Source organism: Melozone crissalis, unplaced genomic scaffold (genome assembly GCF_028551555.1).
Source record: "Melozone crissalis strain CALT ecotype California unplaced genomic scaffold, PUWL_Pcris_2 ptg000027l_1, whole genome shotgun sequence".
Lineage (NCBI taxonomy): Eukaryota > Metazoa > Chordata > Aves > Passeriformes > Passerellidae > Melozone > Melozone crissalis.
This window is the reverse complement of record NW_026535805.1, coordinates 34860552-34879177: the sequence shown is the minus strand read 5'-3', so window position 1 is coordinate 34879177 and position 18626 is coordinate 34860552. Positions and strand designations below refer to the sequence as shown.

At 41.1% G+C, this 18626-nt stretch overlaps 1 protein-coding gene across 1 annotated transcript; it reads left to right on the top strand.

Annotated features, from left to right (window-relative positions):
* Positions 1-14: 14 nt before the first annotated feature.
* On the top strand, positions 15-9906 carry ADAT2 (adenosine deaminase tRNA specific 2). The gene is made up of 6 exons (XM_054279619.1): positions 15-97; positions 281-385; positions 5942-6092; positions 6632-6738; positions 8428-8500; positions 8616-9906. Exons 1-6 carry the CDS (start codon positions 41-43, stop codon positions 8654-8656), a joined length of 534 nt encoding a protein of 177 aa, XP_054135594.1. The 5' UTR covers positions 15-40; the 3' UTR covers positions 8657-9906.
* The last annotated feature ends 8720 nt before the right edge of the window (positions 9907-18626 follow it).

Below are 18626 nucleotides of genomic sequence, written 5' to 3'. Positions count from 1 at the left end.
GCACCGCCCGCGGTGCCCCGGAAGCAGCGCCCGGGCCGGGATGGCGGAGGCGGGGGAGGCGGCCGTGCTGGCCTGGATGGACCAGGCGCTCGACGTGGTCAGTGCGGGCCAGAGCTCCCGCCGTGCCGCGGGGAGACCGCGGGGAGCCCCGGGCCCCTCACGGCAGCGGGGCGGGGCGGGGCGGGGGATGGGGCCGGCGGGAGCTCCGCCCTCTGCTGTAACGCTGCCCTGTGCCCCTCGCCAGTCTGTCCGTCTGTCTGTCTGTCTGTCCGTCCCGCAGGCTAAGGAGGCGCTGGAGAAAGGGGAGGTTCCCGTGGGCTGCCTGCTGGTCTACAACGGCGAGGTCATAGGCAGGGGCAGGAACGAAGTCAACGAGACGAAGAACGTGAGTGCCGCGGGCCGGGGACACCGCGGCTCGGCCGCCCTGGCCTGGCTTGTCCCGGGGCTGGGTCTCAAACGTGCTCTCCTAAAGTCACCGGGGTCAGGAGTGAGAAATGACCGTGCAGCCTCCCCTGATGAGGTTCTGTCCACAGGCGAGAACAAAAAACTATTTCCTGTACATTTTAGACCTGTTGCAACCTTAACCATCAAATCAACTATAAGACCTGGTGCTGAGAGACCCATTAGTGCCAACAGGGATTTTGTACAACTGGAAGTTGTGTATAAATTAATCTGACTGCAGGACCTGGCTGTAATTCATATTAGATGTCTCAAGTCTGAAAACATAATAAAAAGTCAAAATGAGTCTTCTAAGCTGAAAAATGTAACAGTAAAGATGAATCATTATAGTAATTTGTTCTGAAGGACAATCTGTAATGTATTAAGAGGATTCTAATACAGCCTTAAGAAAGCCAGGTGAGAGAGAAGTTAGGTGTCTCATGTTACACCATTGTAAGCACTGTGGGAAAGCAGACACTTCTTGGGAAAATCATGCCAGAGATAGTAATATTGTGTAGAAATGACATGTTAATAAACAGACAGAACATAACTGACAAGACTGATAACAAAATCAAAATCAACTTAAAAATGTCAGGGAAGCTTTCCGACATTTTTTGTGTCAGGGCTGTCTGAAGGTACATACTAAAATGCAAGGAGCCTGATTTAAAAGCAAGCAGCTGGATTTTGGAAACAGTAATCTGTTAATATCTCTGAAAGCCAAGCTTTTTTCGAATTGCTGCTCAGCTCAAATTTCACTTCTTTTGTGGCTCAATTTTCATGAATGTTTGCATTATAGTGATTGGAAATGCTGGGTACTTAGTGCTTCTAAATTTTTTATCAGATACGTAATTGCTCCATGTAGTCTGAAAAAAATTTAAGCTTGAAAGCAGTACTTGTTATGAAATGTGAATGTAGGAAATTGTTTTCGGTTTTCTCCTAATGATTTCTGGCATTATTTAGGGACCATCCTGGAGAAAAAAACAATCCTCTTGAACCATTGAGGCAGTTCCAGCAGACATCATAAATGTCAAGGTCTGTTTTAAAACTAATTTATTGTCCCACCTTATGCTGAAGGACTTCTCCAGAACATCATTCCTCAGATGGCTAAAAAATGTCTAATTTCCAGTTTCAAACTTTTAATGTTCTGTTTATATCTCCCTGTTCTTGTGCCAGCACCATCCATTATTTTACATAGCTTGGATGTATTTAAAGTCTTATTCCTTTTCAGCTTTTGTTTTTCTCAAGCCAGCTGTTTAATTTCCTCTCAGAAGACAGGCTGGCTTTCTGTGTTCATTAGAATAATTCTTTTACATAGCCATCCCAGCTTTGATTCATTCTTTCTTGAATTCACTTAACCAGAACTCTTAAGAACACTTAACTGGAATTTTATTCCAGATGGACTTGTGCTTTGTTTCATAACAATAGTACTTCACATTCTCCCTGGGAGAAAGTCCACCCATGTTTTCTGGAGCTTCCTTGGTCCTTTATGCTTTGTTGTTGTTCTTTTTTTTTTTTTTTTTTTTTGTAATTTTCTTTACTCCTGTCTTGAAGGTCATCCACCTCCTGAATGACCCTCTCACCCTGTCACTTCTCGTGATGTCTTTCATTGTACAAAAGACATCACATCATCAGCTGCTTTCTCTAGGGGTTTTTCCAGTTAATGCCAGTGACGCAACTGGAAACATTTAAGCCAAATGATCTTTGAGTGTCTGTGGTAATGAGTTCCCTCTGGAAAAATATTTCCCCTGTCAGTGCAATGTCTCTTCTTTTCTTGCTCACCTTACATTCCTTGCTTTAGGCTGTTTTCCCCACTCATAGTAATTTCACACGTTGTGCTCTGCCAGATGCACTGGAGATGTCCAGAGAGACTGATGTTTCTCTTGCCTAGAAAAAACATTTGTCAAAGAAAGTTACTAAGTTAATTTAGTCTCAGCTATCTTAATATCTTAATTAACTAAGTTAATTTAGTCTCAGCTATCTTCTTGTTAAATTTACCTTTTATAAGGACTAGCCCTTGTAACACTACCTTTAAAGGTTTGTTATCTTGCCTGCTTTACTATTGAGACCCTCCTGGATAGGTATCATACAATCCTGACAGCTGTCCTTCCTGGTTTTTATTTCTGTGACTCTGTTTGCTCTGAAGGTTTCACTCATTTAACACTCTGCCTTGATGCATTAAAGCATTGCTATGAAACTGGCAGTTTTTAGGCTGCCAAAAATGCAGCTTTAGAGCATACTGACTTTTTGAACTCCATGAAAACTTTGTTCCTGCTTTGAAGAAGTGATCATTTATCTAATTAGATCTTCAGTCCTTCCCTGAAATTTTGCCTTTGGTAAGGAATCAGTTTGCCTCTGAGCCTTTTGTCAGATAAATTCTGTCTTCTCCTTAAGCAGGTCCCTGCATCCTGTGATGTAATGGGCTGAAGTTAGGAGCAGGTAGTGTCTTCTTTATGCCCTCTTTCATTATGTTCCTAAACTGCTCATTTTGGCAAAAAAAAATCAGTTGCCAAAAACTTCAGTGTTTTCAGGCTGTCTCTTGTCACCCTGCATGCCTTTTTTTTTTTTTTTTTTTTTTTTTTTTGCCTGCCATGTCCACAGCAGGACACATTCATGTCAGAAATACTGCTGCTTACTCTGTGGAAGGTATTTGCAAAATTTCTGATCATTGCAGTGTTCTGTGAGGAGTTGCTTTTGGGAGAAGGGAGTTTGTGTACAGCTGTGTTTGCTTTATTTTTTCAGGAGCATAGCTGTGGCATCAGCATTTCAAAATAGACATGACACTACTTGTCTTCCTTGGGCAACAGTGCAGCAAGTGTCTGTGTAAGACATTGGGTTTGGACAGCCTGGCGATTCGTTCACAAGCTTGTGCCAGTGCTGTGTTCCCTCTGGAAGCTCCCACACTTGCTTGTTCACAGTCTTGCCTCAGACCAACCTGAGAATTTTCTCCCTTACAGCATATGTGACCCTGCCCATCAAGAAATGTGGTTTTGGCATCTTTATTCCAACATGTGATCAAATCATTCACTTCCCAATAAAATGCTCTCTGTCCTAGGTCCTTTGTTGATACACACAGACATCTCCTCTTTGTTCTGTTTCCTTGGGTCATTTTAGCAAGTGTCCTGCAGGGGATTGAAATGTAGGGGATTGAAAATGAAGTATTGTTTGTAGGGGATTGAAAATGAAGTATTGTTTGTGTAGTGAAGCCACAAAATAATGCAGAGATTTGAGCTTTGGGGTCCCTTTACTCTCGCTTGTTAGTTATGGTCTAAAATTTAGAAAGTAAGCTATTTAGGGCAGTGGTGATACCTTTATTGTCTGTGAAACGTTTGCCACAGTTTGGGGCACTGTCAAAGCTTTTAGCCCACTGGGTCAGCTTTTTTCCCTTGGTACACCATTTGCCACTCTGTAACAATTCTCATTTTCCCTTGCCACTCTTAACCTGCTTTTGCTTTCTTGGCTTTAGTATAGTGTGTAATATTTGGCAAGTTAAGCTTATGAATTGAATCAGTGATTCAAAATTAAAATAATCTGTTACTTTATACACAGCAAGTCAAAAAAAGGCTATCTAGTCATAGCTTAATACAAAATAAAATCTTAAGACAGACCTGGAAGGTCAGTTTTTCCCTTTTATCTTGTCTTTAAGGTGGACCTTTAATAGGTTGAGTAAGGAGGGAGCTCAAGAAACAAGTGTAAACCTTCCCCTTGTGCATCCTTTCCACTTCTGGAAGTGAATAGCTTGGGGACTTCCAGAGTCCAAGGCTATATCTGGATCATTGTTTCTGATAGCTATCCTCCATGCACATATCCTCCATGAATTTGTCTAAACCTTTTTTGAACTCATTTTTGGTTTTGGCTCCTATAGCATCCTGTGGCAATGAGTTTCACAATATAATTTGTGAAAGAGTACTTCCTTTTGTTTGTTTTATATCTGCTGCCTGATAATTTCATTGGGTGCTCACTTCTTATGAGAAATAATGAATCACAGTTATAACTGTGATTTTTCCACATTTTTCTTGATTATTTTAGAAACCTCTACTGTAGTCCTCTTAACTTGGAAAACTATTGACTGTATCTGTTAAGAGCCACAGTCTAGTTAGTCTCTAAATGGAGACTGTTCTGTGACTTGGATAATCCTTTCTCACCCTGAGGTGACTTTGTCCTGATGTTCCTGTGTCTTCAAGACATGGCATGACCAAAACAGTGTGTTTTACTTAAGGTATGGGTACATTGGTGTGCAGTAGTGTTCCATATTAGTGTAATCTTGTCTGTGTAGCTGTCTTCCATTACTGCAGAAGCTGGTAGGACCTGCAGCAGCTGCATGGCCTTTCTAGGAGTTTTTAAATGTATTTGAACAGTATTAAACATAGCAGTAAGTTATGAGCCCTTGGCCATGTATTGCAGAGCATCTCACTGTTATCACCATAGATCTTCACAATACTAAAACATTAACCCAAGTTCATGTTTTGAGAGGAAGCTATCAAGGGTCATGTAAGGACATAACGAAACAGAGGTACAAATACAATCTGGATTGATTAAGTCTTACTCTAATGCTCCTATCAAAAACATCCTTTTTTCACAATAGATAGAAAAGGAAGGAAAATACTAATAGTCTTAATTCAAATAAGCATCAGGCTCTAACTGAAGAGTCCTTTCAAAACTAGTACTTCCTGAAATTTTTGCTGTCACATTTCATTGGTGTAACTGTGCTGCAGACATTTCAGAGTGCTACTGGGACATTAGTGATTGTTTTGGTCTCTCTGCTAATAAAGTCAACACTTGTGTTCACATTTTTGTGCCATAGATATTGAGATACTAATCATTCAGTTATCTTGGATAAAAAAAGAGAAATTGATATTCCTTTGTCTTTTTGTAATCAGTCATATGCTGAAATCCCTGCCTATTACTTGAGGGACTGACTGTACATGTATCCCCAGGCAGCATTAAACCTGAGGCAAACTGAAAATGTTGTGTGTACAGAGCACACTGGGCAGTTGTAGAAACATGCTGAAATTGTTGTATGTTCATGGTATATTCATTCCTTGTGAGCACAGGAATATTGTCAGAGGGAGGAAAAGGTACCAGCGAGGAGCACTTTGTTAATATTTCCAGAGAAAGTAATCCAGCCTGTATTCTTGCTTTTGGAAGTGGAACAGGCTATGGGCTATGTCATTTGTGCCAGTGAGCTTTGTATGTCCCTTAAGCCTCAAGCAGAGCTTTCATGTCTTGCCTCACTGTGCTGGCATGAGTGAGAGAGAAGAACTTCTGAGCATGCTCCTCTGCCTTGGAAAAAGTAGAAGAAAAAAACTGTCACTTGTAGCTCTTGTGTGCTACACACAGGAGGTTGGAGTTGAATATTTTCTTTCTTGGATTGAGTATTTCTTCTGCAGTCTGGGTGCTATAAAATGTCTTTTGCAACTTGAACCAGCAAAGAGCATTACATTACTTCTGTAACAAAAGTGAATAAATGCAAACTTTAAAAAAAATACTTGTTTTTCTCTTCTAGGCTACTCGACATGCAGAAATGGTGGCAATCGACCGGGTCCTTGAGTGGTGCAAGCGGCACAAGAGGGATTATCGGGAGGTGTTCCCGCAGCTGGTGCTGTACGTAACTGTGGAGCCCTGTATCATGTGTGCAGCTGCCCTGCGTTTGATGAGTATCCTTTCCTGCTGACTCACTCTGGGAAACTGGCTCAAACCATTGCTCCTTCCACAGTGGGCCCACAAAGAAAGGCTGGACAGTGTCAGGGAAAGCCATGAGGGGGGGTTTGAGGGTCTGCACCCACCTCCATGATGAACAGCGAGGGACTCAGGAGTGACAGAGATATGGTGCAGTTAGGGCAAACAGCTGTTAGAGATTACAAATACATTTTAGAGATGTTTGTTAGGATGTAAAATGAGTCAAATGCAGTTCTGTGTTCAGCTTTGAATGTTGTATCAATCAGTAAACCATGTCTTTGTATGACCCTGCTTTGGAGATTCATGTTTCCCCTTTTCTGAGGAAGGCTGGATGTGCATCTTCAGCAGTACATCTTACATTATTCAAAAGTAAGTTCTGATTTTATGAGGGAGGAATTGTAGCTCAAGCTAATTTAGTTTGAAGAGTTCTAGCAATTTTAGGAAATTTGATGACTGCGTAGATCAGGCTTCTGTACTTCCTGCCTGTTTTTCACTTAATACCTTGACTCACTCCCATAAATTCCACGGGTCGTGTACGGCTGTCGAAATGAGCGATTTGGAGGCTGTGGCTCCGTTCTGAGCATCTCATCTGATGATATGGTGGACTCAGGAGACCCATTTGAAGTAGGCTGTAAAATGTTTTCCTTTGTTTTCCAGTTAGGGTACTGTTCCTGGCTTTGCTACCAGGCTTTTAGAATCTTATGCATCACTTTAAGAGGACATAGATGGAAGATGATCAAAGTCAAGTAAAGTTGGCCTAATCAGAAAATAATGTAAAAAAAATTAGGTCCTAAAAGAAAACTGAGGAAACCCTGACGACAGTCTTAAATTATTTAAAAGGATGTGTCAAAGGGTAAGGGAAAGAATTATGCTTGTGGGACAAGTTAAGAATTAAATATATCTAAAATACGTGTAATACTTACAGCAGTAAATATATGCTACAGGAAGAGATGGGGAAAAATTATTTTAAGCTGCAGAATGTACGAACACATAATCAATAAATATCAAGTAACAGCAACTTATAAAATTACTAGGTTTTAGCTGAGCCACTGGAAATGATTGTATTTTTGTTTTCAGTCTGTGTGTTTATGAGGTAAAATGTATTAACTTAGACTTACTTCATGTAGTTCAAATCCCAAAATAAATCTGAACTGCAACAGTAGCAGAGGAAATTCAGTTTAGCTATCAAGAAACTTTCTGAAAAGTAGGGATACTGAAAGACTGAACAGTGTCTGAGATGCTTTAGGCATCTTTGTCATGTGAGAAAGGCTGGACAAGTATTCAGTGGAGGTAGAGTATGAATAAATCTTGGTGCTTTACAGCATGATACTACCTATGTACCCATACATAGATTTAGAGATTATTTACAGCATTTTACTTATTACATTATTCACAGTTGTACATGATTTTGCCTTAGACAGTGATACTGATTCCTGGAGTTCTTTTCCACGTTTCACATTAAGGATTTTAATGAATGTGAAAAACAAGTAGCATATTTCAGCATTGTAAATAAGCACTAAAGTCTCAAGGCTCAAAGAGTTTCAGTCAGGAAAACAATACTGTTTGGCACTCCAGTGTAAACATCTTAGGCATCTTTCTGTCAGTGTGTCAGTGAGACTAACATCTGAATTAATTAGTGTAGTTGGGACTGGAAGAGTGTTCATTTGCTAACATTGGCATGTGGTATTTCATTTTTTTATACATTCAGAAGACAGAAAGGAGAAGGTTCTCGATACTATGAATCTTTTGTTTCTGTAGGCAACTGCAGTGGTATGTATAGGAGTAAATACTTGTTTCCTAGCATGGGTGGAGATTTATTTAGTGTGAGTGACATTTAAATGCTTTGTCATTAGTGTTCATGGCATAGAAAAGTATTTTAGAAGGACCAAAAAGATCTGAAAGTGACTGTTAGGAATAAAGAATAGATATGTGGATGAGTGTTTTCTGTCAGGAGTCTTATCTGCAAATACCTAGATGTATTTCTCTTATGTTTCCAAGTGCTTGAGGAATATGGGAGGTTGGAAACACATTAATAAGAAAGGAAATTGTGGATTTCATTAAAAAATTTACAGAATTTACTAAGAAAGTTTATTTTACGTAGTACTAAGTTATTACAGAAATTACTTATTCTATTAAGCCTCAACATAGTGTTTTTAAAGTGTATAAGGTATTAAACCTGAAAAGGAGATTTTTTTTTGACCCCTAAGTTGACAGTACAGTTGTTTAAAATTATTCTGTACTCAAGGCATTATTGTGAAGCATGGAATATGTTATTCTCAGATGTGCTCACTAACATCATTCTGATTTGAACAGTGCTCTTCTGGCTATCGTGCTGAAGAAGCAGTGGAATTGTTAAAAGCTTTTTACAGACAAGAAAATCCCAATGGTAGGTTTTGCATTAATGCATCCATTTTGATCCCAACCTAATCTAAAAGAATGTTGGCACTGGAATTACTGTAATTCACTTCTGATGATTCTTTTCCTTTCCTGTTTCTTGGCAGCACCAAAATCCAAAGTACGGAAAAAGGATCGTCATCAGTAGCCCTACACTTACCAAAAAATAATATGTGAAGGTTTCTTCAGCATGCTGCTTTTTGAAAATGTGCAGTTCAATCAAACTATGTTTAATTTTCTCTACAGAGTTTTTATTAATAGGATACTTAGTACCTGTTCCTGCGTTTTTATATTTATGATTTCTTGTTATCATGACAAATCAAAAGAGTAAATGGCTGTTTTTAGAAAGAGGAAAATTGGTGGTTCAAGTCCACTTGTTTACAGACAGATCCATTACAATGGTGCTTCTGTACAGTACATTGTAGAATATTTTTTTCCTTCTGTGTGTGGAGAAGCATCTTGCTTTTCAATAGGAAATGTTTGCTTAGGCAAGCAGGCAACTCTCTTAGAAGGTTACATTTGTAAGTCCTTTACAGTCTCTGTGTGTGTAAATTCATTCAAAAGGCATATAAAGGAATTGTACAGTCCTTGAAGACTTAAGACCATTGCAAATGTTTCCTCATTTTTTTCTACCTTAGCGCAAGCCAGATTTTCAGAGGTAATTTCTGAAAGTCACATACCTGTGTAGACAGGGACATACAGACAATCACATGTCCGTTTGTGTCTGCTGTTGCTTAATAAGGATAAGCAAATATCACTGGGCTGCACAACACCTTCATACAGAGTTGTGGAGAAACTCTGCACAATTCTCTTTAGACTGTCCACTCCTCTTGTGAATATCAGCATAAGAAATACTTCATTTTTAAGAATCCACTAAGAAGTTGTTCTGAGCTCCTAAATTATATACTAAATATATATATATTATATATATATATTAGTGTATATATATAATTATATACTAAATTATAGTAACCCAAATGGCCAAATACAAGGGAAAACCCAGAAATGAAGTTGGTAATAACATGAATAAAATGTATTTAAGACACTTCTCATAGTGTTGGTTGGCTTTGTCATTTCTGTGTACTTTGCCTGGCCATGCAGTAATTTATAATCCAGAAGAGGGCCTTCAAGTTCCACTAATGAATTAAGAATACGAGTAGGGTTCAGTCTTGATTGTATACCTCTTAGTGGATACTTACATGAAGAATGAAATTGTTGGTAGTTTATTTGGCTGTTGCTCAGAAATTTGAGAAATGCTGTAGCTTTTTTTATTTTATGCAGAAGAGTGTTCGAAATTTTATAACTATAAAAACTAAATACAGTTAAATTTTTTTGGTATTTCAAATAAATGCTTTCAAAAGTGTTTTTAAGAAGAATATTGAAAACATTACTTTGTCACCATTGTTCTTAATAACTTGTATTTTATGTTTTTACTTAATGTTTACAAAATGACATGGGAAAGAAGCGTTTTTACCATAATAGGTATTTTCAGAGTTTAGAAATAATATTTCTTTTCTTAAGGCCTTTAACTGATGTCAGTAGCCTGTCCTGTTCTCCTGACCATTACTTCGAGCTCTCTTTGAGTCTTTCCCATTCCATAAACAAAAGTTATGACTGTGTTTGTAGATTTAATCTGCCTCAGAGCTCGAAGGGCTTGTGATCCAGACAGCTAAGCTGAAAAAGCTATTTAGGAACAGACCATTTTTAATGACTGGGATGGCTTTATTGGAAAGAAACAGGCATGCCTCTGATGACGGTATTTGGCTGGTGATAAAAGATGGCAATTTATCACTGTAGATATATTCACATCTCAGCTGGACCATGATTTTACTTATACCTTGAAGAAATCACTGAAGTCCAAATTAAAGACATCAGACATCTGGTTTGTCACTGACATCGGTGACAGTAGGAATCAGAGCCTTCATACTGTTTTGAACCAGGACCTAAATCTCTCAACACAGTTTCTTTTTCAGAGGGGCTATGAACACTTTCCTTTCTCATTGCTTTCTTTCACAGAAGGATGTTTTTATTGGAACATGTGGGACAGTAGGAGCCATGTAAATAAGTAGAAAGATTACTGTAGTAGGACAAAACACATTTTAAAAGCTTTGTCCAATTTTTCAACCCTTAAGTTGGAACAGATTTTTTTTGTCAGTGGTAACCTGTCACTTAATAAACAGTTCAAGTCTTGTGTAAAGCCAAAAGAGGCTGAAGAGGATGAGAAAAATAAAAATTTCTTTTGAGAATGATCAAGGCTAATAATGTGCATCCTGGAACAGAGGCATGAAGAAAAATAGTGTAGCACAATAAAAACAGTAATTTTTCAGAAAGGTTATAAAAGATACTTCTGTTTAATGTAATGTGTAATCAAAAAAAAAATGGTCTAGTATTGAGGTAAATTTGGATGGGGAGGGGTTTGTTTTGGCTCTTTTGGTTGGTTGGTTGGGTTTGAGATTTTTTGGCATAATAATTAACTTGGGGAACAAAGTCCTGAAAGATTACACTGGAAGCGAAAATGGAGCCTATTCACCTGAAAATCCTGCTATGCAAATGCAGATAGGCAGGTATTTTTATAAAATAAATAAATCAGCTCCTGCGTGAACACAAGCCCCTCCTCAGAGCCGTGCATCTGGCTCCTCCTGCTCCCCAGGCAGTGCAGCGCTCTCCTCCCTCCCTGCAAATGGCCCTGCCACCACACTGCAGGGGCCTGGCAGGCTGGTCCTGTGCCACTGCCTCAGAGGGGCCTCAAGCAGGTGTCCCAGCCTGCTGGGCCACAGCTCTTCATAACCACGAGAGTCAGATTTGCAACCTTGAGAGATCCACAAGGAATTACAGAGATCCTGGGTAGAAGGTTCTAAGTTCAGGCTCATAGAAACCTCTCCGTGACTAAGCTCATTGCAGGGGCAGGAGGCATTTATAACCTGATGAGCTGACTGGTTTCAGTGCTCTACATCAGAAAGTGAACTTAACAAGAGAATTAGAGAATACAGAAAGAATGCTAGGAAAAGAATCAAACCATTCTTGGAGGCTTATTCAATGAGAAGATGCTTGGTCATGGCTGCAGAAGCATAGGCTGGGTTTGGAACCGCTGCTACCAGGTGAAATCCTGCAGCAAACTGGGTTTTGGAAGAAGTATTGCTGTCTGTTTGCTGGGAACCTGGTGGCAGGCTTTGACTCTAGCTTTAGAGGAGTGTCGAGAGCAACAACTTTAATTGTTACTGACACCTGGAAAACTCAAGAACAGCAGCATATAAATGGTGCTATTCATTTTAACAGTGCTTTTATTTATTTTTATCTATTTGTTTCTAGGTTGCCACATAGCAGGACTCAAGAGCAGCAGTAAATATATTCAGCTGGTTTATTTAAAGAAGTTCAAATGCTTCACCATTTTCCCCTTGCTGCTTGATAAATAAGCGTTTGTGCTTCAGGGTTACATTTACCGTGAACTGCATTTTTGCCAGTTCATTACAGGTAAACATGATTTTATTTCAGCCTTTGGTTTGCTTGTCAATAGTCTGACATCAAAATATATTGAACCAGCTAGGAGGGCAGGAAGCAAAACAATACAGCTTTGTCTCTGCTAAACCGATTACAATTGACAATCCAAGGCTATAATAAATATGTCTTGTGACTTGCACACTAGAGGAGAGCCTGAATTTAAATTATAGCTTTGGGTTTTGAAATGCTCACTGATCCATTCCATTCCCATTAAGAGTGCCTTCCGCTCTGCAAAATTAAGTGATATCTTTACATGACAGTTTAATTTAATTAATTTGTTTTTCCATAGGTACATTTATGGAGTTTCTCCATTAGGCTTTTGCAATGTCTGTAGGTCCTATGCATTAATGTAAATGTGCCATGGCCCATAATTACCTTTGGCAGGCTTAGGGCACTGATAAAAAGATTATATTTTTAAAAACTAAAGTCTTCAAACTTCCTCAGTGCTTGGCAGGAAATCTGTTTCTGTGTTTTATTTGGAGCAAGGCTGTGGAGCCTGCAGCCAACAACTCCAGTGTAGGCAGTAACTGTTACATTTTAGAAGAAAATACATTTGAGGCTAAATGAGAGAAAGGGAGAGGACGACAATTAGTGCAAGAGTACTAGAAACAGCTGTTTGTGTGTTTTGCCTTGTGGCTGCCAATACATACTCTTATCATTAAAGTGCATCTAGAAACAAGGTATTTTCTATGAAATTACTTCACAAAACATGGATCTTTGTCTTTTTAAGAGGCTGCTCCAAAGTGAGTTTATCTTCCTTTTTCACAATAGCTCTGTGCTAGCCAAGAATACTGGATTCTCCCTTTGCCTCCTCCTCCCTCCTTTCTAAAAATGAACTTTTCAGGAAAAAAAGGAATTCAGAGAAGTTTGAAGGAGAGCAGATGGCCAACAGTGATCCAATAGGATGTAAAACTTCAGTTAGGTAGTTGCTTGGCAGGCAAGTGCAAGTGAGCCTGTGATGTTTCCATAGTGATGTTTTCACATGGTGCCTTCCTTTTGTCTTTTAAAAATCTAAGTGGTTTAAAAAAAGAAACAGGGGGTGTGGGGGTAGATGAGGGGTGGGGAGTAAAATAAAATAAAAGGGCTCTGCCAGGGGCAGAAACTTGGGCTCACCTCTGATTTCTGCCTGAGCAGTGATGCAGTGTCCTCAGCTGCTGTGGTGCCTGTGTGTGCTTTTGCTGGATAAAGCAGGAGCAGCTTCTGAAATTATGACTGAGATCGTAGTGTTCTTGGAGGGACACTGATTTTTCTGGTGCCAGCATTTCCCATTTACCTGTGGGGCGAGGTTTGCCATGGCACTTTTACCCTGAGAGCTTTCTCTGCATGCAAGGAGGCAGTGCAGTAAAAATGAATGCTTCCCATGACTCAATTCCTACTCTCTCCTCTCAAGCTTAGAGATGGCCATCACGGCCACATTAGCTTGGGAGGATACAAACAACAGCCATTATCTGTGCAGTCTCATTGCGAAAGAGAAACAAGGTTTGCAGGGAGGGGCAACATCTTCTATTGAGCCAAATGACAGTCAGAAAAAAACAGGCAAGATTTTCAACATCCAGCCATAGGGACACTGAGTTCAAAAGCTTGCCAGCTTTTCCCACACGTTTAAAGTGAAATGAAGACAGTAACAAGTGTTCCATCTCCCTGCAAAACCTGCTTTTCTTGAAAGAAAAAAAAAAAAAGACAATTTGATTGTTTGCTAGTTTGAGCAGGAGAGGTTTGGTTGGAGGCTGGACTCACAGTCAACTTTCCAACTCTCCAGCAGAACCCTCCACTGCCTATGCACAGATGTGTCAGCACTTGTGCCAGCACTCTGTGAGGATCCAACACAATTTTCCCTTCTCCAAAGCTTCCTAGCAAGGTGCTGAATGCAGCAGTTCATTCACTGAGCCCCTCACCCTTGAGCAAGCAAGACTCTTCTGGGGAGAAGCAGGTTCCTAGAGGGAATGCTGTGGGACAGGGGGAGTGTTTCACATTACCCCTGGTTTATGAATCCCAGCATGAACTGCCCTGGATGCTGAGGTACAAGCAAACAAAGTCAGTTTATCCTGTGAACAAAGTTACCTGGCTGCCCTTCTGTGCTCTGCCTCACCTGTGTTCAGAGCTGCTTGGCAAGGGAGCCTGCTGCTCCTGTATTCACCAGCCTGTGATTACCTGGCCCTGGAGACAGAGAATATGTCCTTTCTTGCCCCCTGCAACCTCTTTCCAGTCATGCTGTGCAGCACTTGCACTGGCAGCAGCCTGAATGAGTCATTCAAAACTATACCTGTTTATTGCACTTCTAAATATTTCAATGTGTTTATCCTGTCAGGGTGCTCCATAAGGATGCTTGAACTACCTGTGATAAAGGGGAGGGCTGAAGGCTCTCAGCCGTGGCAGCCACAAAATTACAAGGTAGGACACTTCAGAAGCATTTCCACTGCATGGGAAATCTGACAGCTTTGGTGTGGGCAACTGCAGCTCAGGGAGAGACAACCTTTGGATTGACCTACAGATGCAGCGAGTCCTTGCAGCGCTGCTGTGCCCTAGAGGACAGTTCTGAAATGGCACTGCAGGGCTTGGAGCTGGGCAAAGGGGTCAGCTCAGGCTCCTGCCCATCTTCACCTTCACCGTGTGCCACGGCTGTTCCCTCAGCACTCACTCGCTTTGGCATGTTGTCCTGGGAGTTCATCTGCGAGCCTTTGGTGTGCCTTTATCCCCTGCGACAGCGCTACGGAGCGCTCCCGTTTGGAAGCACTGCCCGCTCCCGGCAGCTTTCAGACCACCCTGGGCAGCGCTGCTCACAGCCATCAGCACCTGCCGGGGCTGCAGCCGCACACCCAACTCCAGGACATCTCTGTGCCTGCTCCGTGACGAGCTTACCTCGGCTGTACTTTGGAACACGCTCCCCTGTTGATGTCCCCTGGCATACTTTCATTTTGTGCCCGCATCTCCCTCCTGCTGCGCCCTGAAAAGCAGCCAGGAGCTGCTCTGCATCGCAGGGAGAGGAGCTTCTTCCCTCCCTATTCTAGCTGCTGCAGCTAGAATAATGCCAGCTACCAAGAAGGAATAACTCACAAGGAGCCTAATGAAACAGCAATCTGGCATTAAGATGTGTATATAGTTGCCATTTGTTAAATTGACAGATGACATTTGGAACATGCAGCCCCTATTCATTTTTTGAAGCTAAATACTCTCTTGAAATAAAGTTGTTGCCATTAGTGTTAAAGCTGATTTGCAGCCCAGACAGGGCCAGCTGTGCTTTTACACATTTCTGGGCACCAGGTCAGATTCCTAGCAGCTGTAAGATTTTCTTTTGTATTGAACTGGACAATTCATGAACAAGATACCCCAAATTACCTCAAGCTTTACCTTTATTTTTCCCTTCCTACCTTTTCATGCAGAATTCCTTCGACAAAGGAAAAACAGGGTTTTGACAAACAGATTTAATCAACCTAAATTTCATCATCTGCTACCTAGTCCCACTCCTCTACATTTTTATGTGCCTATAATAACAAGGTGCCAAAGAGAAGTTCCAAATCCCTTCAGCAGTAGTTCAAAATTTATTCTTAACCAACAAAAACTCAGCTTTCTTAGAGACAAATACCTCAGACATTGTATTTTAGGAACAGTTAAGAGTGTGGAGGGCTCAGCTCATCCAATTCAAAAACATAGAAATCATGGTAAAGATGCAGTATTCCTTTACACCTTCAAATTGCTGTCAACACTTTCATGATGACTTCCATTTCCAGCTCCAGAAATACTCAGAAGAAATAGGTGCCCAAACTTTATCAAAGTCGTACTTTTAGACAAGAACTTGGCTGTTACCTCATATGCTGCTTCATCAGCATATCAATAAAGGCCCAGAGAAGTCATCTGACCTGTTTATTTAATGTTTTTTCAATGTCATTCCACTTTAACACTAGGGTGTCATTCCACTGATACCACTTCAACTTATTTCTGCACATAAAAGAGCAAAAATTAAGCCTTCCAATATGCAGAAAAGCTGGTAATTACATGGCTAGTATTGGCTGAAGGAAGTGAAACACCTTCCATGGGTGTATGCCGGGCAGGAGAGTGTAGAAGAGAGCAGAGCTTCACCTCACATCCCTTCAATGACTGACCCAAGGCTGGGAAAGATAAAGTCTCTTGGCAGGTGCTTTCTCCAGCAGCTAAGGCAAGAGAAGGTGAGAGCCCAGCCAGCAACCTTCCCACTCTGATTTGCCAGGAGACACAGATTTCCTGGGAGTCACAGCCACACAGGAGCCGCAAGAGGAGCAAGAGCCTGCAGAATGTTTGAGTCACAGGAATGTTTTCTTTCTTTAAGTTAAAAAAAAATCTTAAATGATTTACATATGAATTGCTTCTAATGAGGACACACAAGATCAGTTTTCCAGCAGACTTTCAACAAGGCCAAAATTAAGGATACAATTACATGGCAGAATACTAGACTGAGATCTTCATGGTTTTTATGTCAACAGCGAAGTCAGCCACTGCTGGTGGGTGGGAAGCAGCTCTCTTTAGGGATGTTGAGCTGGTTGATTTTCTGATTACTTCAGAGAATTTTAAAAATAGCAAATTATAATAACAGGCCTATAAGACTCTCTAGCAGCTTTCTGATTAATGTCAACCCCAGGCTATATGCTGAGTTCTTGTCCATAAGGTACTCTGCTCAGACATTTTCTAGGTGCTGTTTCAACCTGCGTCTTCTGAGTCACATTAGTCAGAAGAATTGGTCTCTAATTTAATTATTGAGAATTGTGCATTGGTGAGTTATTTCCTAGGAGAGAGAGTTAAGAAAACCCAACACTGCAGTTAATGTTGAAATGGAACCCTTTTGCTTTGGCCTTTTGAAAATTTTTCCGTATGTCAGAAGCCAAGTGAGACTGAGAGAGTTTAGAAAATTCTATTAGAAAGTCATCTTCACCCAGAGCTTTCCCAGAGACCAGAGGTTTTATGACTCCTTTTTATTTCTTCCTCTGCTTTGGGATTACATAACTCTTCCCTAACTTTCTGCAGAATTACAGGTATTTCCAATTTACTTCAGAGACCTTAAGTCTGTTCAGCTGTACAAATGACTCAGACTAGTTAAGGGATTTTAGAATTCAGGAGAGATGTCTTTAAGGTCCACAGTGTTTGTAGCTTGTACAACAGATGACCATCACTGCAATCATGTAACACCCTGTGCTTGCTTTCCTTCGTGAACTGTATGGCCAGCAGCTCCCAGACCTTTCCTCATGGCTCTTATTTTCTATTTTTCTACTATTTTCTAAGCAAAGGATTCTCCACTTTTAATTCCTATAGAATTGGAATTATGGTCTGAGCCCCAATAAGCAAGAGATCCTCACTCTATTGCTTCTGGTTAACCACACAGCTTGAAAATTTAGAACAGAAACATTTAGAACCCGAGCAGATCAAACAACAAAATCAGCAATATAAGGGATTCTCAGTGGGGTTCAGTTCCCAAACTGAAGCAAGAAGCCTAGAAAGGTTTTTAAGTGCTATGAAGTCCAAAAGCACCATGAGGTGAAAAGCACAGCAAGTTCTGTGATGCAAGCCTCCGACCTTCCTTCTATGGCACCATCTTCCAACTCCACTGTGCAGCTTCTGGGTGCTTTGGGCCATCCACACTCTGCAGATGAAGAGCGGGCCTTGCTGCCCCTCCTGGTGGGCTGAGATGTGGCCATGCCTGGCTGATCCAGACAATCTGGGACACACGCTGAGCTGCAAGTGTGCCTGGGCTTGTCCCTTCAGAGACCTGCAGGGCGCAGCCTGCAGCTGTGCAGCACCGGTGCCTCGAGCTGTGCAGGTGCACACGGAGTTGGGACAGGAATCAGCTCCAGACCCCGCTACAGACACCTGTGTGTGAGGACTCTGCCCCTCAGCAGCGTGCCTGAGCTGGGCTTCCACTGCCTTAACTCTTCTCAGTTACTGCTCTCCAGGGATAGCATTGCACACAACCCACGAAATAGCTGTGATGCTTCTTTTTGGCCTGTAGAGTGTGTTTGTCTTCTGTCTGACAAAACAAAAAGATCAGAAATAGAAGGGAATTGGAAAAAAATGACAGAACAGAAAAATCCAACTAAATGCAAAAGATAGGGCAAGTCAGAGTGGCACAATGCAAAATGCCAATATGCAGCATCCCTGAGGCCTTGATCCTGTGACATGTGTAGGACATACATGGGAGCCTGCTTTACTCACAAGGAAAGAAAACAGTCCTATTTTCAATACATTGATTTTCTAACTTCCTTTTGCTAAAAACATATTTGTTTTTAAATTAATTACATTGGGAAAAGGCAAGAGAAATGGGAGCAGTGGATTTGGAGGAAAAATAAATTCCAGTTGGAAAAAATGAGATGTGTGCCTACAGAACATGGTGGACACCAGGTTTCTGCTCTTCGTATATTTCTGTAGGCTGAAGGAAAACAAATGGGCTGAACTGGTTCTTCCCTTCATAGCTGGTTGCCCCAGAGGACCTGCACCCTTTATCCTCCAAAGTACAAAGCAAGACACAAGGAGATGTAAACATAATGAGCCACACAATCTACACACGCCAGGTTTTTTACTTCATCTTTAAAACATTCTGCTTTTGGGAGACTTGAAGCCTGGCATGCCAAAGCTTGTGGTTGGACTGGAGGCAATCT

Excerpts from the sequence above, each read along its gene's own strand:
- ADAT2 (XM_054279619.1), top strand. The coding sequence starts at position 41 with ATGGCGGAGGCGGGGGAGGCGGCCGTGCTGGCCTGGATGGACCAGGCG. Across the intron at positions 6,093-6,631 it reads AGCTGCCCTGCGTTTGATGA|AAATTCCACGGGTCGTGTAC; the intron begins GTATCCTTTCCT and ends ACTCACTCCCAT. Across the intron at positions 6,739-8,427 it reads ACTCAGGAGACCCATTTGAA|TGCTCTTCTGGCTATCGTGC; the intron begins GTAGGCTGTAAA and ends TGATTTGAACAG.